The sequence below is a fragment of the Ahaetulla prasina genome, chromosome 1, assembly GCF_028640845.1.
Source record: "Ahaetulla prasina isolate Xishuangbanna chromosome 1, ASM2864084v1, whole genome shotgun sequence".
NCBI classification, from domain to species: Eukaryota; Metazoa; Chordata; class Lepidosauria; order Squamata; family Colubridae; genus Ahaetulla; species Ahaetulla prasina.
Window position 1 is genome coordinate 247145141 of NC_080539.1, and position 24106 is coordinate 247169246.

At 34.9% G+C, this 24106-nt stretch overlaps 1 protein-coding gene across 1 annotated transcript in view; it reads right to left on the reverse strand.

Moving 5' to 3' along the window:
* Nucleotides 1-568: 568 nt before the first annotated feature.
* Nucleotides 569-24106, reverse strand: part of SLC49A4 (solute carrier family 49 member 4) — a 105094-nt gene continuing 81556 nt past the window's right edge. Inside the window, exons 8-9 of the mRNA XM_058195366.1 lie at nt 11214-11396; nt 569-9328 (exon numbers count right to left, since the gene is read on the reverse strand). Coding sequence (XP_058051349.1) covers nt 9213-9328; nt 11214-11396 — 299 coding nt within the window. The 3' untranslated portion in view covers nt 569-9212. The remainder of the gene's footprint in view (nt 9329-11213; nt 11397-24106) is intronic.

Below are 24106 nucleotides of genomic sequence, written 5' to 3' on the forward strand. Positions count from 1 at the left end.
GCAAGTGTGTAATTAAGATTTATAGCTTGGTAAAATCTTTATAATGTCCTCTCTTGGTCACCGCCAATTTTATAAATCAAAGATTTCTTCCTGTTGAAAGACACAGTATCCATAGTATGGAAACTTCAGTGAAGGATGAAAAGTTGTTCTGAAAAAGCGATTTATGAAATTCATACATGGGGGGGAAAACCTTTGCAAAATGTTTAATGGCCATGGCAGTTACCAAGATTTGCTTGGGGACCTAGAAGATGTTTCCTGTTTTTAGACTGGTTTTGAATTTAATCTGTTATACATGTTTCTTTAAAAAATGTGACTGACATGTTGGATGAGTAAAACCAGGTATATCCAGCTTAAACAAAACTATCAGCTACAATATTCCTCCTCCTCCTCATTTTAGCCATTGTCTATCCACTGCAGGATGAAGGCCTCCTCCACGTTTCCAACCAATATGGTCCTGAGCTTTCTTTTGCCAATTGGGCTTGCAATACTTGCTGATACTTCCACATACTAGTAAATAATAAATTCTTGAATATGATCTTGTACTTGACAGAAAAAATGATTCACAGGCCATAATTAACAACTTTTAATGCATATCAAGTATTACACATATTAAAACACAACATTTAACAGTAAGATTATGGCATTAAGATAATTCTAATGCAGGAAGTTTTACTTTTATAGTATATTAGACAGTGGTTTTAAATAACTTCTCTTTATAAAATAATAGGCATTTTAGGCACAACATATGAGAACTCTATCCTGCTAAAGTTCAAAAAATAAGATGAAGGAGGTAGGGCTTTTTCCCAAATTTCAATGAGATAAAAGCAGGATGTGCTTCTGACAGATTGTGCCGCATGTCAGTACATTACTTACAAAAGTAGAACCTTAAAATAAAAGTATTTTTTTTACAAAATTACAAAAAAGTAAATTATTACAAATCCTAATTTAATAGTTCACCCTTCTTTTAACAATATCAGGCTTAATTTAACCCCCCGCCCCCCAAAAATCAAAAAGAATTGGCATTTTAGTTTTTATATATTCACGCCACCAGACTTTGTTAAAATAAACCAAGTAAAGTAATTAACACAACTGTAAAAAACATTTTTCAGAAACAGTTAGAAATATTGCACACAGAAGAACATGCAGAATTCCAACAGGTGAGCTTATACACTTGTTTATAAAGTATTAAAATAAAATTTTAAAAAATGGCAGAAATAAGTGAAAAGGGATTGGAAAAAGGATTGTTAAATGTTAAATTAATAAAGCATTGAAACTGGCTTTAAATGTATTAGAATTAACCTAGGCATACATTAAAGCATTTTGTAGGTATCGTAAAAAAAAAAGGCATAAATTTTTCATCTTCCACCATAGCTCAGAGCTGTAAGCGTTTATAGAAAGATGAAGTTACTTATGAAAACCTTTCCATTACTTAGTGGATGGTAGGTTTGTCCGAACAAGCAGTGCACATTTAACAGAGAATAAAAATAAAACTTAAGATGTCAGATGGATATCCAAAACTGTAGAAATGTAACACTCTCAAAGGTACTCTGCAACGCCGGGCCACCAAATGACACGAAGGACAGTTCTAGCTTTATTAAGACATGCTTGAGAATGTATTAACAAGAAAAAGTATAATGTTTCCAATGTCAGAAAAAGAACAAAATAACATTTCCTTTCCGAGAAGGGAAGGAGGCCTTTGATACCTCTTTATACTGTTTCCTGCTTAGTGGAGGGTAGATAAAAAACATACAAAACGGAAGAGATTATGCAAAATGGAAATTAGTTAAGTTGTTGAACTACAATTAGTTGTAGCAGATTTTTTTTTTTTTACTCAGATGTTACACGTTTGACTATGTTTTCAGGTCAGGTAACATAGATTTCTTCACAACACTTCACAATACCAGGACAGCTGGTAATGGGCAAGATCTCTTATTTTCTGAATCATGTTTTGATGATGAACCACCCTTTCTTCCTTTCCATGTATCACAGGCTCTGCACATTGCTACAGGCTTAACGTGCTTTGTGTATATTTGTGCCAAAATCTGCAAGATTGAGGGCACGGCATCGAAATACACACCCTTCCCTTTTGTACCCATATACAGACAAAAAGGGCAGGGCTTGGACTGTGATACAACACCCATCAATCACAGATACCACCCCCAGAAAACACGCCAACCAATCAAATTCATTGTACAGATGTAATAATGGGCATAATTTGTTCCTAATACGAAGGCTGAATTGGGTGTTGGGTACAATGCATTTCTTACTAAGGACATTGAGCAGCTGAATAAATGCACACCAGAAAATGATTTCCCCAAGGAAAAAAACATATATTTTAAAATGTGTAGTATATGTAGTCCTTGTTCAGTGACCACAATTGGGATCAGGAACTTGGTTGTTAAGCAAAATGGTAGCTAAGCAAAACCATAATGGTGCTTACAATCTTACTTACACAGATCTTACGTTAAAGAACTATGAAGGCTGTAAATACAAAGATTGGTAGCAAATCTATTTTTTTCATCACCCTTATCTGCAAACTGTCTCTAAATGAGGAAATCACCACACAAAGACTCCTATAGTACTCATCCTGGAATAAACGTATTCTCTCACATATATAAAACAATTGTTCAAAGATAAATCTCCCCATGTTTAGCACTCATAAATATTTTAATTTTCACCTTTACATCTTTGTATGTACAGTGAAGTCACATGACTACAATTTTTATCCTGCATGTAAAAATATTTTGCTGCTTATTTATTTTGTTAATTTACAATGCAAGGATGGAAATCACTGGGCACTGACAGAAAAACAGGTTTGTTTAGGTCAAAAAAACTCTTTGCATCTAAGCTACATATAATCTGCTAATATATATTCCTGAGACTTCTGTTACTTCAATAATAAATATATATGCTTGGAATTAAGTCCTTTTATTTATTCTGATCTCAAACTAATCAATATCTCAAATATTAAAGTAAATCAAAAAAGAAATGCCTACTGGCTGATAATGCATGTAGTCAGGAAATCTAGACAGAATTAAACTGAAAGTCAATATTCTTGTGTAATTCAAAAGAACTGCATTTTTTCCTATTTATTTTATTCAGAAGAAATGTACCAGAGAATGAAATTTCACTTATAAAAGTTTATATCTCGGTACCTCTCTAACAAAGGCAGAGATGAAATACAGTCCACTGAGATACAGATAGTTCTTAACTTATGGCTGCAATTGACCCTGGAATTATGGCCGTAAGTCGTGGCAGTAGTCAAATAGTTCACACAACTGTGTCCAATTTTATGACCATTTTTTATGGGGATTGTTAACCAACCTAATGGACATTTTTTCCCCAGAAAACAGAAGTAAACGCTGGTTTCTGAAAAAAAAAATCAGGGTCATATGGCCATAGGACACTATGAATGGCCATAAATGTATGACAGTTACCAAGAACCCAAAATGTGATCATACGATTGATTGGGTGTGTGTGTGGATGGGCAGCCATTAGAATTTCCAAAGTAGGCTGTAAGTAGTTCTGGGGAGGTTCGTTCTAACTTTAAATGGTTGCTAAGTGACCAGCCGTAAGTAGACTATTATCTATACTTCTCTTTAGAAGTTGTATGGAAATGAATGGCATTAGGCCAAGATCAGGGGACTTAGTTACTTCTAACTTTTCTAATTGAATTTGCATGAGAAAAAAAATTCCATGTCTATTTAATAGTTTATACAGTGATTCTTCTTCTACCCCTTACTATATATGAAATACTAGAATTTTTCACGCTGCTGCTAGAAAATAAAATATGATGCCCGTTACATATGTAACTATATCACAAAAAACCAAAACCGGCAAATTAGAATTTCATTCTCCATGTCATTATCAAGCAAGATAATGAATAAATCAAAATTGCAACCATCAGAAATCTTGACAATTTAGAGAAAGTGGTTAAGGTATTACTTAATGTATACTTAATACTTAATTTATATATTTATATACTTAATATAAATACATAACTAATATGTATTTAGTTCCATTTTTAGTAAGGCACACCAAGAAAATCCTGGTAGGAGAAAGTTGTCTGTAGACTGTTTTAGCATTCTTTATATTACGTCTTCTCACAATATGCATTTTTTTGAATATTAGGCCAGCCAATTTGTTGAAAAGAAGATATACGCACTTTATAACAGATCAACAAGAAATTATCGCATTATCCTAGACAATGTTATGTTTCTGATGCATCAAATAGCAGTACAGTTTAACTTACAAGTATCATCAGAAAATGCCAAGCTGAATCCTAAGGGCGTATTGGTAGCTTTGCTTCACTGAACTGAAGATTTCTTTTCGGGAATAATCGAGAATCGTGAACAAGGGTGCTAAAAATTGTTTTGCTGTAAAATGCAGCACTTTTATACATAAGACATCTTTTCCGTTGTGTTTTGTAAGTCTAATTCTTAAGTTCATTTTTAAATAGAGTTCAAGATAAAAATGATAGAAGACACTTTCTAAGTAACGTATTATATAAGCCAGAACAGACTTCATGATACCAGGGTCTCCTGTGCCACAATTTTCTTTAAAAAAAGAAAAGAAATTCAAATGTGAAAAACTGAGGAAGACTAAAAATGCTTAATTCTTCATCTACTTTTCTATTTGTTTTTTTTTTAGAAGTCATAGAGGAAAATAGCACAACTTAACAGAATAAAAGCATGGGAAATGTTTAGCATTCTTTCCCCTGTCTCTAGTGGCTATTTTCTTTTCTTTCTTTTTTTTAAAGTCCAAGAGTTCTCTGTGTAAGAGTAGCTTGCATGGAAATTAGTATAAAATGTTTTATAGTTCTAATATGTTTTTATATGTAGAAATCACACACATCTATGATGGCAAGCTTGCACAGATTCCAATAAAAATAAAAGATTTTTCAAATCCTACTAATTTCATTAAAGCTATAATAATAAATTAGGTAGTAATAAAATTCAATAAATACAATGGGATTTACCTCTCAGCAAACATATTGCACTGTGAAGCAACATAAAACAGTTCACACTAAGTATTTTTAAATTCTTCACTATGATTAACTTTCAATACTCGGGTTGTCTCCTGCAACAAACTACAGTAATCATGACAAAAAAAACCCTTATTCTAAAAAAGTACTTTTTCCTTTATTGATTTATTTTAATGCTAATAAAATTGTTACGAATGCAGATGGAATTCAACAGTACATGAAAAGGTACAGGTTCCCTAATTAGTTATATATTGATTAATTATGTATGGATAAAACCGATCCTAGAGTGATGCATCAAGGTACAACCCAATGCAAATGTAATCCTACTTATGTTACAGCACACTTAAACTGATTTATACATAAATTGTACTGAACAAGTTTCCAGCCTTATTAATCCGTATGCTGCTAAAATTCTAATTACTTTAATTTTAAACTGGGTAAAATAGTGCATATAAACTAAAGGAATGCCCGTTCCTTTTGTTATTAAGTTGAGGAAAAAAACCCAATCCAGAGATACAAGCCTCCCTGGGCTTGGTCATCTTCACAGGAATTGAAATTTGCAAATTGTACAAAACATTTAATGACATAAACGTAACAGTTTATGACATAATACAAAATGTCATAAAACATTTCCTCTGCTGATGTTGGTGCTATGCAGTTCAACTTGAGCTATTTTCGAGGCAGCTACATCTCTGAATGGATCCCAAGAAAGAACATTAGGCGTTGTGTCACTATTGAATTTGGTAAGGGGCTATTTCTGAAGGGATGAGCCAGCAGATCATGGGTTGTTTAGTAACACAGACATTATGCAAGACTATGATATTTATGCACAAAAGTAGAGTAATTTTACCATACTGCTGCTGATCTATGCAAATTATAGGTTTGGGTTAGAACTAATACTGGACCAGGCCCTGGGAATTTGAGAATTCAGGGCTAATTTATTTAAACGATGCAGGTTTTTAAAAAAATTAATTTTACAGAATCATTTATAATTGTGCTTAAAGTTACTCCATTTGCGAATGTTCTGAAATTAGATAGGACAGGAAGCCATGGTTATTCAGTAATTACAGAAAGGCTAGTCAAAAACTTGTGGAACAAAGGCATAAAGCTATCACGAACTGTCAGCTACTGCTTAATAATGTGAAATAGTTCAAGTTTGACTTTCCCTGACCTCCTGTAGAGAGATCCCCGACTGTAGTGCTAAAGTGTCTTTCCCTGAAGCTCCAGTAGCAGAAATGGCAGAGAATGCCAATGAGAGAATATTTAATACATGAGCTCTAATCTGATACGAGGGAGCAAACTGAACAGAAGCAAAATGAAACATAACAAATGACAGAAAGTTTATGTGTACAATAAAACATAGGCTATTTCTATCATCCATTTAATATATATGACTTTACCACAGTCATAATCCAACTGGGGCTTCTTGGCATTGCTCTATCAGGCAAAGTCTGCACAGTCCCTTATTACTGTATAATAATGATGCAGTGATTTACTTATTGATTTTATTTATCTATATTCCACCTTTGTTATTTTTACCAATAACTCAAGGCAGTGAATATATCCAACACACCTTTCTCATCCTATTTTCCCTACAACAGCAACCCCATGAAATGACTTGGATTGAGAGAAAGCGACCAATCCAAGATCACCCAGCTGGCTTTTGTAGGCTAAGATGGGACTTGAACTCGCAGCTCTTGCTTTCTAGCCCGGTGCCTTAACCTACCTAGACCAAACTGGCTCTCTTTTTTCTGAAAGGTTGTTAAGAAGATAGAGCTTATTTATTATCCACAGCCTGGTTTTATTCTTCTTGTTTCCCAAAAATGTGGGGTATACACTATGAACTACTAAGCATGGCTTACTTTTTATTATTATTATATTATAAAACCTTTTATCTTTCATGACTTTCCAAGATTCAGTTCATACTGTACAACCAGCACAATTCATCCTTTAATATGGCCCTTGACAGCCTCCATGGTAGTCCAGGGCACCAAGAGCTAGGCCATTAATGCATGAAATATTGCCTTCTTCTTAGCTAGCCAATCAAGTATTGTAGCCTCATTCTATAAAATGCATCAAGTAACCAACTAATATTCCTGAAAGTTAATCTAAAGAAATAGTTCACTTATGTATAGGAAAAATGACAAACAGAAAAGTGCTATTTCTGAATCATAATAACATGATGGTCATCTGGGGTTTGGGGGATGAAAAAAAATCAAGCTGACCATTACAGCACAACACATCCCTTTATGTGTGTCAGAATGAACATAACACTGAGAAATCACACTGAGAAAAACAAACTACCTTCAGAAATGTGTGACTTGTTTTAGAGTTGGTGTACCAGAGAATTTGGAAAATCAATTGAAGATTAAAGAACTTTGGAAACAACTCAAATAAAAAATTGTCCCTCTTAATACAGGCTTGCAGGAGCAGTAAAAGCACTGTATTTTCCAGTTTATGCTAAATTTCATAAGCTGTATATTCGGATATTTTGATCTTGCAATTTTTATGACCACTGCGACCACCAATAGGTCTCTTTACTAAACAGTTATTAAAAAACAAAAGCAGAGCCTTTACATTGTAAACAAGTTTGAGGAGAAGATTAACCTATAATAAAAAACTAATGTTTGTTTCATTGGCTTTGAAAGATGTCGGGAAGGGGGCCTTCCTTCCTGATAGAAGGGCACGCAAGCCAAAAAATTCTCCGGAAACTATGTAAAAGTCTTCAATACCAAGCCATATTTATAAGACATTATCAGTCCTTAAGAACAGAAACAATTTTGTATACCATGACTGCAATTCTCTATCCACTCACCTTAATGTCTGTATTAGGTTATAAGGCTATAAGGCAATTTCATTTAAATAATTTTACATAATTTATAGCACCAATTGCCAAGAACCATTTAGTAAGAAGTCTCTCCCCCACCCCCCATGGGTATGTATGTGCCTGTATCTGTCTTTTGGAGAGGAAAATAAAAGAATGGTATCTCTAGATCAGAGGTAGTCAACCTTTTTATACCTACCGCCCACTTTTGTATATCTGTTTGTTAGTAGTAAAATTTTCTAACCGCACACCGGTTCCACAGTAATGCGACGTGTATCGTCATCTGCACATGCCTCTCACACATCGCGGATTGGGTTTGGAGGGGGGGCGCCGGCTGCCAGCTCTGCTTTTCTGTTACAGTTGGGTGGTGTGGGGGGAGATGCGTGAGCTATTCTGGGATGAGGCTCTTTTGTTTGCGGTCACACTATAGCGCCATTTAGTTTCACTTACGTAACGTGAAATAAACTTATGCGCGGGCAAAACAAATAGTATATTTTCAGAAATTTTAATTGTCACAGGGAATTTTATGAAAACCTAATGAAAATGTTTTTAAATAATGCTATGAAAATTTTTTAAAAAGTAAATTAAATTAAAAAAAAAGAAAGTGCTTCAGTATCGGACAAAACCCCTACCGCCCACCATGAAAGCTGGAACGCCCACTACTAGGCGGTAGGGACCAGGTTGACTACCACTGCTCTAGATTAAATAAGCAAAAATAGAAAAATAGTTTTTCAAATAGAAAAACTAGGGAGATGTTAAAGCTTTTGTCTTGTATTTAACCAAAATCCTAGTGTAATTACCTCTTAAATAAGATGATTCACAGTGAGAGAGCAACAATTTGTTCAGTCCTAGCAACTAAGTTGAAAATCTGTCATCACGGAAGCACTAGTTATGAACATGCCACAATGAAGAAATAACATGTTATTACAAAGCAAGACAAATGTGGGATTATCAGAATTCTCATTAAAACACCAAACAGTTAAAAAAGAAAGAGTTAAAAAGAAGCTTTTCTCCATAAAAATTCCATCATTAGTTCCTAACTGTGATGATATTGCTATTATACTTTTGTTATAAGTTGTTTCAGTTGGCACACATCTTTGCAGTCAAACAGCTTATTAAATAAAATATCACAGTTCATATTTCTTCCAGCACACATTCTTCTGGATAGGTATTTTTCTTAAAAAATATTCTAATTCCATTCAAATACAAGACTCATCATAATAATCTAAATGATAAAATACCATATTAGGAATTAAAAATAACCCTTTTTGTTTGTAAATTCAATCAAAAAATCCCGGTGAATTTTTGAATGTATACTATAACATTTAGTCTGTGTGTTTTCCAAGAAAACAGGTCAAACCCAGTACTATTTTCTATCCTCTTCAACTTCCTTGCTTTAGGTTTTCAAACGGAGACAATGACATCCAGATAAAGTCTGTCATAGGATTCCCTGAAGCATAAGATGAGTAGAAGGCTTAGTAAGCAGGAACCTGGGAGGCACCAGTTAAACCAAGAAAATTCTATAGAAGAAAAAACGAATATTTTAGTTATTTGTGTAACTTCACTTTAAAAAAGCAGTCATTCTAAAAACAGGCTCACAATCTAGACTCCACAGTGTTTTTGGAAGGGTTGGGGGAATGCTTTTAACCTCAAAGCTATTTTCAAGTGAAAATCAACCTATCAAAATGAGTACTTTTACCAGAAGGAACTGGTCTCATCAACAACAGATATTGGGAGAAATCATGACATTAGTGACTTCTGAAAGCAGGACTGGGAGAGTTTTTTCTATTAGGTATCATATTTGAAACACAAAAAATTAAGTGTACAAAATTATGTCTCTGGAAAAAAAACAAAATTGCAAATCAGAACCCAAATTTTAAAACAACAATTCTATAATTGAGCTAAGGGCAATGCAACAATGAAAAGTGAAGAAACACCCACTTGGTTCTCTATTTCTCTAATTCTCTCTACACATCTACAGATCTAAAAACCCTTCAAGTATTATGGCTTAGGTCAATCCCCTATCCACAGTATAAAACACAATGTATTTTCTTTAAAATCTCCATGTTAAAGAGGAAATATGTAATAAACCATTCCGACCAGAGATAATTATATATCTTAATGAATGGCTAATAACTGTATTATTGCTTTTATTAAAAAAAAACCACTCAGGGAGCATTATAGCAATAAAACTAAAGATAAAAAAAGAACGCATAGCCATAAACTTTAATACAATTAAAGTCAAAATCAAACTTTATATCAGGATCATTAAGTTTGGAATGCAGTAGCTGAGAACTATGGAGCTGATGAAAAGCTCCCATTGGCATCTCCCAGCAGTTTTACACAGAGTTTAACAACCCTGGCAACAAGGGAGAATATCTGACTGGAAGTTCCAAAACCACTGCAAAACTCGGCCTCCAACAGCCATCCCAGCAGTTGCTCACAGGGAAGTATCATGGTTGAAAGTAGTTGTATTAGCTGAGCATCTGCTATGCTCTCAAACATACACCCAAATAAATTATCTGAATTTTTTCGCATCACATTACCATGAGATACAATTAAGTACACACATCTCTAAAATACATCAAATAATAATTGCCACAGCCAAGGCAGCACCGTGGAAGTTAATGAGGATATTTTCTAAATTCTCTTTACACTTTTAAAGCTACAAAAGAATAATTGACTTTCCTGCTCTTGGTTGAGCCAACAAATGATTTGAATGCAAGACAGCCATCTTTTTTCTCATTCCAATGACAAACTAACAAGAATTAATAGCTCCAATCCTCCTTGGATTCATAATTTTTTTTAACAATTTATTATTATTATTATTATTAAGAACTTGCTAAAGGGAAATTTGGTATTTGGAATTTAAATGAAGGAATTTGATAAGAATACACACAAAACGCTAACTATATATCTATATCTATATAATGTTTTGTGTGTATTCTTATCAAATTTGAAACACTTATTGCTACATTGGGAAACTGATTAAAGAGACAATTTACAGAAAGGAAATAATTACATTGTTTCTTCCCTCCACAGGGAATTAAATTATTGAAGCATGAGCCCGGATTAGTTTTATCACAGGTTTAGATTGCCAGCTACAAATGTGATTTGTACTGTTGTAATGTTGCACTGATCTTTGTTAAAAATATGTACATTTAATAATAATCTCCACAGTATTTATTTTAAAGACACGCCACTATTCCAATTTCAAAGGAATGCTTCCACAAAGATGTCGTTCTCTGATTGACAGACAGTTAGACAAACGCTTAGATGGCCCAGTTTCAACATCATTCACATTAGTAGAAGAGGTGTATGCAATCTATCTTGGTGAATGACACTCCGAATGAAATATATCACACTGGTTAATTTATATGAGCAAGAATTCAAAACACTTCTTACCTCTATGGTAGAAACTAAAGAAAAACAAAAGAACTCCCATGAACATGTTATTTAGGAAGGTGACCACGCCACAGGTAATCCCTTCAGGAACAGGATAGACCGTTTCCACAAAAAGTTCAAAGAAGATAGGGACGCTGCTGTTCAAGAAGACACCCAGCAAAATGCAGGAAGTATAAAGTGTGGCTGCAATGAAAGTACACAAGTTCAGTGATTCTGCACCACAACTCTGCTACTGTAGTTTTGTAATAATAATAATAATAATAATAATAATAATAATAATAATAATAATAATAATAATAATAATAATAATAATAATAATAATAATAATAATAATAATCTGATATGAACCTTTTTGATCAGATTTTTATAAGTTTAAATATGAGACATACGTGGGGCTTTCACATAATGATTTGTTAGTAGGCTAGGAAAAGAGAAGACCAATTTGCCAACCATAATTGTAGATATATGCAGTGGTGGGATTCAGCCAGTTCGTACCACTTCGGGAGAACCGGTTGTTAACTTTCTGAGCAGTTTGGCAAACTGATTTTTGGAAGAAATCATTAGGGCAGAGAACCAGTTGTTAAATTACTTGAATCCCACCACTGGATATATGCATATTTCCTGCTAACAATAGAAATATAATAATTAGTACATTTGAGCCAATATGCCACAAATGCAATCTAAGTCTAGTTTTATACCATGCACATGTGTGTATTCTATGAAAGCCAGGATCTCTAATCTTGAGATTACTTCGCTAGCCAACATACAATTGTCCATATCCCACCATGCGTAAGCTACTTGTTGACATTGTGAAAAAAGGGTTAGAACCAAGAATACATGAATACAGATTGACAATGAATATGTGTGACCAGTGCATGAAATAAATAGAAGCGGTTTGGTTATACAAATTTAGACGAAGTGTAAGACCAAGGCTGGATGAAATTACAAACTTGTCAAAAAGAGAAATAAAACCTTAAAGGTCAAAAGGCAATATATGAGGCAATATATCAATGTGGCAGAAGCAAAGGTGATTTAGAAGGATAAAAAGTTACAAAGAGGTGTATTGTAGGATGCAAACCTGATTTAGCTGTATTTTCTTTGTGTGCTTCTTATAGGGTATCATTAATTTTGTTTTCTCACAACATATTAGTGTCCCCATGCTATGCACAATGTGGCTTATGAAAAAAGATAGCTTGAGTCATATAGTAAATGTGTGTGTGGTTTTGGTGTGTGTGTGTGTGTGTGTGTGTGTGTGTGTCTTAGCTATATTACTTGAGTATGCATAAGTTTGATCCAAATACATTTGACCCAAATATGTGCAATGTTATATTGTACAATCATAGCTACCTGAAGGACAGAAGGCATGTTACTTCACATAACATATAACTGAGTAGTCCAGCTGTACAAGAAAAAAAACCTGGAATTTCTGAATCTATTGTCTGTAATTGAGCAGAAGGATTAAGACATCATTTTTATTTCTCCTTGTAATGGGCAGATGTCATCCTGTCATTTGTATATGCTTACTTAAGGAGCAGAGAACTTACTGGTGGACTACTTACTGGTGAACTAATAAGACCCAACTGAAAATATCTGTAGGCTCTTGTATAAATCATCTATGCATATAGTTGTGTACATATTCTCAAAATTATTCTGTCATCCTTTAGAACTCAATTATTGCAAATACATCACAACAATAAATGAGCTGTTACACGGACATACCTGCAAATGTTTTTGCTCTCTTGAGTAAATACAGTATGTCTGATAGGTATTGGCTAGCTTCAGCTTCTTGTTCAGACCAGTACAAAACTACACAAATATCATCTAATAAAAATAATTTCCCAATTTAGTAATATAATTCATTCTCAGGTTTCTAAGCCTCAGAAGGCCTCATTTTCCCATGAGTGAACATTCTAGTAGTGTTTAATTGAGCCCAATGTAATATTTTTCTACAGACTCTTCTTGTACCAGAATAATATATAAATAGCAGAGCACACTCTCAATGAATTTTGTGGTTTCCCATTTCTGCTGCAGCAATGGCTCTGGTGAGATAAAGATAGATCATCTAAAGTAAAACAAAGCCAAGGAATTCAACAAATGTGGTCTCATATGGAGCAAAATAAATTTCTTGATGGTCCAAAACAAAAAGCTTAGCTCCTGGGCATTATAAGTTATTAAGAAGAATAGTTATCCTTTTCCTCATCCTACTAATGTTATTGGATGGATATAAACAATAGTAATATCCTATCTCAAACACCGTGTACCTGCTTTACACTTAGCTAATGTGCAGGCTCATTTGCATACAGAAAGATTTTACTGTTTAAAGAATTAGATCTGAGAGTCTGGACTGTAAATCCTCAAACTGAAGCTATTATTCTAAAAAGTGTAGCTTATTTCTTAAATGTAAACATCTATATTTATTTAACTGCAGATAAACAAACATACAGAACCTACCATTCTACAACCAATCATTTATTATTTATTTATTTATTTATTATTCAAATTTTTATACCGCCCTATCTCCCGAAGGACTCAGGGCGGTTTACAGCCATATAAAAACATAAAAAACATAAGAATAAATACAAGTTAAAACAACATTTTAAAAAACTTATTACATTAGGCCAAATTTTAAAATATCGATTAAAATAGTATAAAACCCCATTTAAAACTAATTTTTAAAAACTAAACCCTAGGCCAGCCCTGCACAAATAAATAGATGTGTCTTAAGCTCGCGGCGGAAGGTTCGAAGGTCAGGAAGTTGGCACAGTCCTTACTCTTTCATGCTTTAAACACCAAAGATTGGTTCTAGTTTGGGCATTAAGGTCAAACAAAATTTTAATTACTGAGTCCCTAGTCCCTAGTATGCACTAACAAGAATACTTAAAGTTTGTGTAGATATTCTCAGAATACGTTTGATAGAAGGGATGGGGGATTCTTCAGATTTTTCTATCATACAATCCCAAACAAACTAAAAAAAAGGGATCAAGGATGCAGAATGTTATTTGAAAATGCTCAAGTCAACTGTAAATTATGCTATGCTTATAATAGTTCCCTTCCCATAAATATTGCCACGTATAAAATGACCATTAGGTTACATAGATGTCTAGACTGGGAGTGAACTTGGCCATTAACAACAAAGTTTAATTCCTCTGCCGTTTTTTTTTTTTAGGTTGTGTTCTTTCATAGCTAGAAATAAAATTTCTTGTGTTGCTGGATCTCACATTTGCTTGAAGAGCCGAAGAGGAAAAAGAAAATATTTGCTTTCTAATAAATCTGGCCTTCAAGGACAATATACATGTTCCAGTGGAAAAAACCCCCACAGATTAAATATAAAAGCTCTTTCGGGATAGGGGAAAGCTAGGCTGCAAAGTTACAATGATGTTTCTATCATGGCAAATATAAACCAGAAAACAAATGTTTAACATCTCATTTTTGCTGTGGAAACTTTGTGTCTAGCATTGTCTTAATGTAATTGGACATTTAAGGCAGAAGGCTTTTTATAATTGAAGGCTAGTCTCAAGTCCCCTCAGTTTTAAATCCTAATAAATAACAAGTCTTGAATGGTATGCCAAACTGGTGCTAGTGGAATAGTTTGCCATTGTACTAACCTACTGGTTAAAATGGCATTGTTAAATGAGCTAGGGAAAAAAGATGTCAGCTAAAAAGATTTCAACTATCTGGTCCAATCGCCTCTTTCCTGTCCATTTCTAACTCTTTTACAGTATGTAGTTAATCCTGACTACCACCACATGCACACACTGATGTAAGACACACAGACAAACATACAGACAAAACCCCCACACCTATCCTGGTAATATCTTTACCCTCCTGAAATCTTAAGCAAAAGTTGAATAATATTGAATAATATTGTCTCTTCGAGAGTGGCACATAGATCCCTATTCACAGATTAGAAGCATAGGAGATAAGGCACTGCAATTTTTCTTTTTAACATGTGCATGATTTTTTTTCCCCAGGAAGAAAACATTAAAAAAAAAACCCAAACCATGACATGCTGAGAAAAACAAATTGCATGGACTTTGAATAGAACACAATAAGCTAGCTTTTATACGCATTGTGGCTTTACATTATCCTTTTGTTTTCTGTAACTAAGTCCAAGATTTTTTTTAACTGACAAATCATTAGCAGAGCTAATAGGTTTTTCAGTAATCAATTTATGGAAGTAGTCTGTTAAGAGCAGTGATAGCAACCGATTAGTTCTAACATTTATTTCAATACTGTTCCTTGAAGTATCTGGTATTGTAGGGAAAAAGAATTGAATACACTGACATAGGTATAATACGGATGTGATTTAAGAAAGCCACAATTTCTCACCTTTAACCTTTATTCCATTAATGCCTGCAGCAGGGACTTCCGTGTTCTATATTGTATTGCACCCTCCTCCAAACATGTTGTACTGCAACTGCCATCATCCCCATGCAACAAAGCAATGGTACCAGATTGGGGAAAGCTATTAGGTTGTGTATTTTGGGGTCTACGGACTTTGAAAATGTTTGCTGAAAAACAGAGCCCAAACTTCTAAACACACACTGCAACTCGGCCAGTTGCTATCTTGAGCAGTCTTCTTTTTCCTAAGGACTAGGAAGGCCTCAGCCCTGCTCTACCAGGCCTAAAGATTCAGAAACTTTCAACTTAACAACAGTGTAGTTTGTTTTTTGTTTGTTTATCAAGTTCATATAGCTGCCTATCTCACAAAACATAACTCCAGGGGACATACAACAATAGAATAGAATAGAATAGAATAGAAGAATAGAATAGAATAGAATAGAATAGAATAGAATAGAATAGAATAGAATTTTTTAATTGGCCAAGTGTGATTGGACACACAAGGAATTTATCTTGGTGCATATGCTCTCAGCGTACATAAAAGAAAAGATATGTCCATCAAGAATTCTAAGGTACAACACTTAATGATAGTCATAGGGTACAAATATATTTTACAAAATAGTCATTATTAAAAATTTAAAAATCATTATTAAATTATAACAACCGGGAGGCATAGGAGAGAGTGAATATTAACCACAATACTGGAGTCATCTTAGAATGTCACTGGTTCCTTCTGTCCACTGGTATCATCATATCCCATGATGACATAGCCAGGTCTTGAGGGACTTCCCTGGAAAGTAGTTATTTACATAAGGACCAATTTGGTGAAAAATTCAAGTTTACTCAGTTCAAGTAATGGTAAATTACTTAGGGGTGCAAACAGATAGTATAAACATGCATCCTTCTCACACATCTCAAGAGGCCAGGTGTGCCACAGGATACTACAGCCTTCGTCAACCACAATAACTTACAGAAATGGGAACTTCAGGTCCCAGAACTCATAGCAACTGCTATGCTATGTGGTAAAGTTAGAAGTTGGTGGTTACATTTGGAACTTGACTTGTTGTTCCTTATTCAACCTGCTCTTGACAAAAGTTATTCTGGAGCAAACAGGCCAATAGGAAAGTTCAAGTTATAAAATTTTGCCTTCTTAAAACTCAGTACCATTTTAGCTTTACTATACCAGTAATGGCCAAGAGATGATTCATGAGTTACTTTTTTGAAGTCTGACTGCTGCTTGAAATTGCTGTGTGTATTAGCCTTCTGCCTATGGCCAGCTGGCTGCCACCTGGTACAGAATTTATTACTGCTTTTTATAATGGGATGAGAGAAAGGAGGAGGAGGAGGCTGAACTGAAGAAAAGGATTTGCCTCCATAACAATTGAATCCATGAGCTTAAGGGAAGCAGGATATCCTTCATAATTCTCAACAGAACTGAGAAAACGAAAATGATTCTGTAGTCGTTGTAAATTGAAATGACAGGTATTAGAAATTCATAACAAGGCACAATCCATCCAAAAGTTTTTTTAGCTATCAGTAGTCATAAATATATCTTGGGATTCAAAGAAGTTTTCTCCCTAATATATCTAAATAAGGACAGCAAGTACTTAAATATATCCAGTTAAAACAAATGAAATGTAAAATACCCATAGCATCTGCTTTTATTTAGTAATTTTATTATTTTCTCATCTTTATCTGTATGGATGAATATGTAATAATGGTGAGCAAAACTAAGCACAATTTCTGTCAATATTTATTAACAAAGAAAGCCTTCTTCTTTTGGTAAATCCCAGTGATTGCTTTAAAAGAAAGGACACTCGTTCAGGCAGCAATACAAAATACAGAATAATAGAGTTGGAAGGGACCTTATAGGTCTGCTAGTCCAACCCCCTGCTCAAACACTATGCTGATTCTAAATGAGGTTTATTTGCTCTAAAATATACTACTAAAATTCTCATTGCCATGACTTTTAATTGGGTGAAACGGTGCATTATAGGGCACCAATTTTTGAATCCAGGCTAAAACATATGAAAAATGGTTACAAGAACTGGGCATGGCTGGTCTAGTGAAGAGAAGGAGTAGGGGATCACATGATAGCAGTGCTCCAATATTGGAGGAGCTGTCACCGAGAAGTGGGGGGGACAACCTATATTCCAAAGCAACCAAAAGCCAGACAAGGAATTATGGATGGAAACTGATCAAGGAGAGATTTAACCTAGAAAAGGTTAAATTTTCTGACAGTAAGAACAATCAACCAATGGAACAAGCTTGCCTACAGAAGGTGTGGTTGCTTCATCACTGAAGGCTTTCAAGGTAAGACTGGACATCCATTTGTCAGAAATGGTATAGAGTCTCCTGCTTGAACAGAGGATTGGACTAGAGGACTTACAAAATCCCTTACAACTCTGTTATTCTAAGGTACCTCAAATTGGTTAATGTACTATGAGTCTGGGACCCACATTCCAGAGGAAATGAAATTTGGAAAAGTTATGGCTGTTCCAGGCTAGTTGGGCCACCACTGCAGTCACATGATCTTTATTTTGAACATTCTGTGACAGATTCCCAGCCAATCGCACAATTCTCTGTTCCCTCCCCCACCCAGGAGCAGGGAATTGACATCATTTGACAGCTTCCTGTAACTCAATGGAGAAGCCAGCAGGTATTCTGAGGTGAGAAAAGCAACACACAGCATTGTAGTAAAATAAACAAATAAGTAAAAATAAGACAAAATATTGTCAGCATAATCATGCCATGTGGAAAGAGAGAGGAGTTATCATGATCATGTGATGACATCAAATATTCTTGGGATGTGGTAAAGAAGAGGCGAGATGAAGAGATGAAGGAGAAAAGGGACGAACACTAATTACTGCATGAGTTCCTTGTTCCAACAACAAGACCTCAACAGAGAAAGATCAAGGCAAAATGTATGATTTGTAAGATCTAATAATTCTGGTAGTGTTGGTATCATAGTCAAAATCTGCCTTCACTGTTGTGCATCCCCATTCCCTGGAAAAACGACCAAATTCCGCTTTATGAAGGGAAAAGTCAGGGTAGGCAAATTGCAACCGCTACCTAATGAACTCAATTTATATAGCAACAATGAACCTATTGCAAATGAGTTAAGAAAGTACAACAGACAATACAGGTGATCCTCGACTTACAACTATTTTTCAGACTTATGACTATTGCAGCATCTCCATGGCCACCTGATCGCAATTCAAATGCTTGGCAACTGACTCATATTTATGGCGGTTGCATAATGAGTCCTGATTATATGATCATCTTTTGCGACTTTCTGACAAGCAAAGTCAAAGGGGAAGCCAGATTTACCTAGCAGCTGATTTAGTAACTTAAAACTGCAGTGATTCACTTAATAACTGTGGCAAGAAAAGTCATAAAATGGGACAAAACTCACTTAACAACTGTCTCACTTAGCAAAAGAAATTTTGGGCTCAACTGTGGCCATAAGTTGAGGATACCTATACAACTGTCTCTTTCAAATGAAATCCTTTGATGCTAAAGCAGTCCTTCCAATGAGGAACGGATGGAATCCTTCTATGATTATTCAAAAACAAATCCATCATCACGTCAAATATTTAATGCCAGACTCCAACCAGCAAGTCAAATTTATTCAAATTTACTTCATGGATTCTCAAGACAGCATAGAATTGAGAATGGGTATACATCACAATGAAGGGATTCAACATGCTATTGCTGATTTATTGGAGAAACTACTACAACAATGAAACTTGTACATTACGTCCCTTCAACCTGCAAAAGAACAAACTGAAGACATGCCAGAAACTTCCATCGCCATTAATCCTGATTGAAGACCAACATTTGAACATGAGAGAAAATTTAATGCACAAATGGAGTAAGTTGCTGTCATTATATAACACTGAAACTGAACCAACATTACAGCACATTATGCGGAAAGAATGAGGAGACGGTTTGCAAATAATTTCAAAGTCCATCGCTCCTACAACAGCTTTCAATACATACTTTTCTTTCTTTGGACTGGCATCATCAGCTCCAAATGATGAACAACAAGAAAGTAATGGCAATGCATTAGTGGGTCTATCAGATAATGAACCATGAGAATGAGTTTAATAACCTTCTAAGAGAGGGTGTCTATTCCAGCAATATGTGGTTGATATGGCTGCTAAGACTAAAGGCAAGAGGCTGAGTTACACTATACCAATCTGCCTATGGTCATTCTGTTTCTCTATTAGGATAAGGAAATACCTCTGAAATGAGGTAGGGCATGGTTTGTTGATGTGATATAAGTTTAGCTACATAAAGTTGTTGTGTCATTCTGATGCTCCACCTGGCTAGAATTATCTGAGTAAATAAAGAATTATATCTCTTAAATGACTGTCTCCAGCTACTACTATGATTAGGAAGGTACACCAATTGGACTTTATTGAAAGGCTAATATCGAGCATACAGCAGAAGAAAGGCAGAGTGGGAGACTCAGAAGAAGTACTAGTAGACCAGGAAGCGTGCAGATGTAGAGAGGCCAGGCGGGTGGTTCAGATGGGTGTGGAGTGGTTCATTCCTAGTATTGTCTTGATAAAAAGGTCTTCATACTTTAGTGAGAACTTAGCAGAAGGAAAAGAGGAGAGAAAAATCACAGCAGAAGCAGGATCAAATTAGGCAAACATTTTCATAATTATAGTAAGAACAGCAGGAATTCTAAAAGCTGGATTGTGGTTGCAGAAATGCTCTTAGTTTGATCGATCATGGCTAAGCGGCAGACTTGACTAGAGCTGTGATTTTAGAAAATCTTTTAGAAAATTCCTCATGTTTCTTAGAAGAAAGCACAATATTTAATTTGAGAAATACGACCCTATGGAATATGTACCATTAACATAGTGGTGTGCTTATAGCAATACCTAAAATAGTTCAATGCAATATGGCAAAAGTAAAATATGCTACAAAAAAAGGAATTTCACAGGAATATTGGAGTAGGAAGATCAACATTGTAAGAGTATATTTTACCTACACTAGGCAGTTTTGCTTTATTTAAACATTCTGGGATGCCTCAGCAGGTACTAGCAATTAGCTAACTTTGAGTAAGCAGGATAGACCCTGGTTAATATTTGGATGGTCTCCAAATTATGGACTTATTCAATAGACTAATTTTTTTGAAAAAAGTGGATGAAGAGAATGACAAAAGATTTTGGAACACTGCCTGAAAAACCTACAAGGGATGCAGTTACCAGTAACAGAGTTCACCTCAGTGGTGTATTTATCCTTAATCACTTTGAATAGTCAGCCCTAAATGCCAGCTAAAAGCCAACTTAGTTATTACTGGTTTGACCTAACTTTACACAATTCGGTAAATAGCAACATGATTAATTGGTATCCATTGACTGAAAATACAAAATATTCTACTGCAATTGTAAAGAGACACATGCATGAATTGTTCTTGGTTCAGTGTTTCCATCTGAACAAATAAAAAAAATGGCTCCCCTTCTAACATAAACAAAGAATGCTTTTATTTTAATGTTACTTCAGATTTGATTTCTTAAAAAAGAATCTTACATTCTTGTGCCACAGGCATTGTCTTCTGCCTGATTTCAAACTTCCCCTACTTAAATTGAGAGAAAAATGATCTCCTGAAATTTAATTATAGTGTTAAAAAAAAGTTCAACCATAACAATTCCAATGTGTTTCAGAATAGCAGAGATAAACTTTGGAGAAAACATTTAGCTTTCTAACTCTAACTCTAATTCTAACTCTAACTGTAACTCTAACTCTAACCATGTGGCTGCATTTGGGGCAGGTTGCAAAATCTGTGAAACTGACAGTTGTTGACCATATTGCTAGCAAGGAATGCTACAAATGGACAACTAAAAATGGTGACTTATTTTGTTCTTTTCTTCCTTTATAAAAGCTGCAGCAGAGATCAGTGTCAACAGGCCCATTTGAAGATGATCGGGCAAAATAAATATGAATCCTGTTTAAAAACATATTAAGAGACATATTAAATTTCCCAAATGAAAGAATGGAAAGTGGACAAAAGGAAAGACGATGTTGAAATGGGACAGGGCAAAAAGTTTATCTTGCAAAGAACGACAAAAGTATGCACAATTTTATGCTAATATGAAAATGATGTTGGCTGAAATGATTTAAAAGAGACAATAGATGAAAAGAAGGTATATAACAGAGTGATTGCGGGGAAGAGATTGAGAACATAATCTGCATACAGTAATGACGTTAAGAAAAGCAAAGAATGGTTAAAATTAAAAGAGATAGGAAGAATGCAGAGCCACTTTTATGGAAATAAAGGATTGTTTTGGAAGTGGGCAAGAAGGGCTAAAAGAATTTCCAAGTTGAGGTTAAGAATAAAAGTGATAAAATGATTTGAGATGAAATCTAAGTGAAAAAATGCAAGACTGAGTACTATACTTTACAGATATTATGGGAATGACTGGAACAGTTTGAAGAGTGAAATTGAAATAAATACTGTAAACACTTCTGTTTTAGAAAAAAAGAATGAAAAATCATAAATACTGTAAAGAATGTTGGAAAATACTAAGGCTGGCCAGTGTTGATGATGCAATTAGAAAAATATTTATATAAAGGTATGATTATAGATTTGATTTGTTTATGAAATGATTGTGTGATTTATTTAATGGTTAGGAAGACTATATTCATGCCAGATGATGGAAAGAATGCCACTACTGTTCCCTTAAAAAAAGTACAAAAAGATGAGGGAGTAGGAGTTAGTATGTGAAATGTACTTGGGAAAGCTTTTGGCAGATTTTTGACTGTAAGGTCACAGAGGTGGCAGTGAATAAAATTTGTGAAGTGCTGCAAATCTGCTGGGAAGGAGGTGTGCAGACTAGATTTTACTCTTCAGGAAATAATGGAAAATTATATGAAAGTGATAAAGTTAGCTTAAAGAATGTTTGCTAATTTAGAGCAGATGCAAAATAAATTAGATGCTTGATGTACAAAACCTTTGCACCAATATGGAGTTGAAAGTTGGGTTGTTCAGTGTAATAAGTGTGGTGTATAAAAAATAAAGCATGAGAATCAATGGTATGCTTAACAAATGGTTCAACAATGGCAAGGAGGCAAAGCAAAGATCTGTTCTGTCCCCTTAGCTGTTAAATATACAAGGAAGGCTTGTGGTAATGATAGAGAATTTTTGGTTAGGACATGAATAATATTTTTTTTTCAGACAATGCTAAGTTGATGCCTAAGACACAAATCATTTACAATGAACATTCAACTGCATTCTGAAACAATATGAATCTGAACATTTATTTATTTCATTTAAATCCCACCTCAACCTTGCAGCTCTCAGCAGCTGATATTTATTTTATTTTATTTAAAACACTTCTATAGCATCCCATATGGTGGGTGGACACCATCAAAACTGACACCAGCCAGATCATAGAAAAACTAATGCAAGATCAGAAGATGTGGAGAGATCTGACCCATGGAATCATCAAGAATCGCACACAACTGAATGGATAACATTATGATTATTATTATCATCATCATCATCATTGCAGCCCCATCTTATAACCAACTCTGGGAAGCTCCTTAGGCATATCACATATATGCAAAAAAATAAAATACTCACGATATAATTAAACAATGAAAATAAACTGCTTCAAAAAATTAGCAACCAAATTAATGACCCTTTTGTCAAAAATAACAAAAATAGAAAAGGAAAAAAGGAAAAATAGGCTAAGTACAGGGGTGAAATCCAGCAGGTACTGACAGGTTCTGGAGAACTGGTAGTAGAAATTTTGAGTAGAGAACCAGCAAATACCACCTCTGGCTGGCCCCAGAGTGGGGTGGGGATTTTTCAGTATCCTTCCCCTGGAATGGGGTGGGCATAGAGATTTTGCAGTATCCTTCCCCTGCCACGCCCACCAAAGCCATGCCCACAGAACCGATAGTAAAAAAAAATTGGATTTCACCACTGGGTAAGCATCATTGGAACACTTTTCTCTGAAAAACCCAAAAAGGTTTTTTTTTCCCAAAAGGCAACTGAAACTTTGTTTTTTCTTGAAGACATTTCATTTCTCATCCAAAACTGAACTGAACTGAACAGAACTGAAGAAGCTTCTTGGGATGAGGTCTTTTTTTTTTTTTTTTGAAAAAAGCACCTTTGGGGCAACCATGACTGGATGACTGAGAATCTCCATAGACATTTCTCTGAAAAAGCTTAACAGAAAGCCATGAGGAAGGCCAGCCATAAGGAATCCATTTTGGAACACCAAAGCAGCCATAGAACTTCAGTACCTACTCACTTTGGCCTCCTCCTGAAAATGTGAGACCATGAGGAGTTTCCCCCTCTGTGATCTAGTAAATTGGGTTGAGACAAGTTGGAGAAGACAATCCTGCAGGTACCAAACAACAAAAGGATTTTGTAGCAACACTTTAATTGTAACCAGAACTGAGTCAGCATCTAATGTAGGGTCTACAGCATGGATGTTAGAAGCGCCCAGCTTTGGGTATCAGTTAATCTACAGAATATTGTGTTCTGGGCCAGATATAATTTGTAAATATTCCTCAAAGGTAGCCCT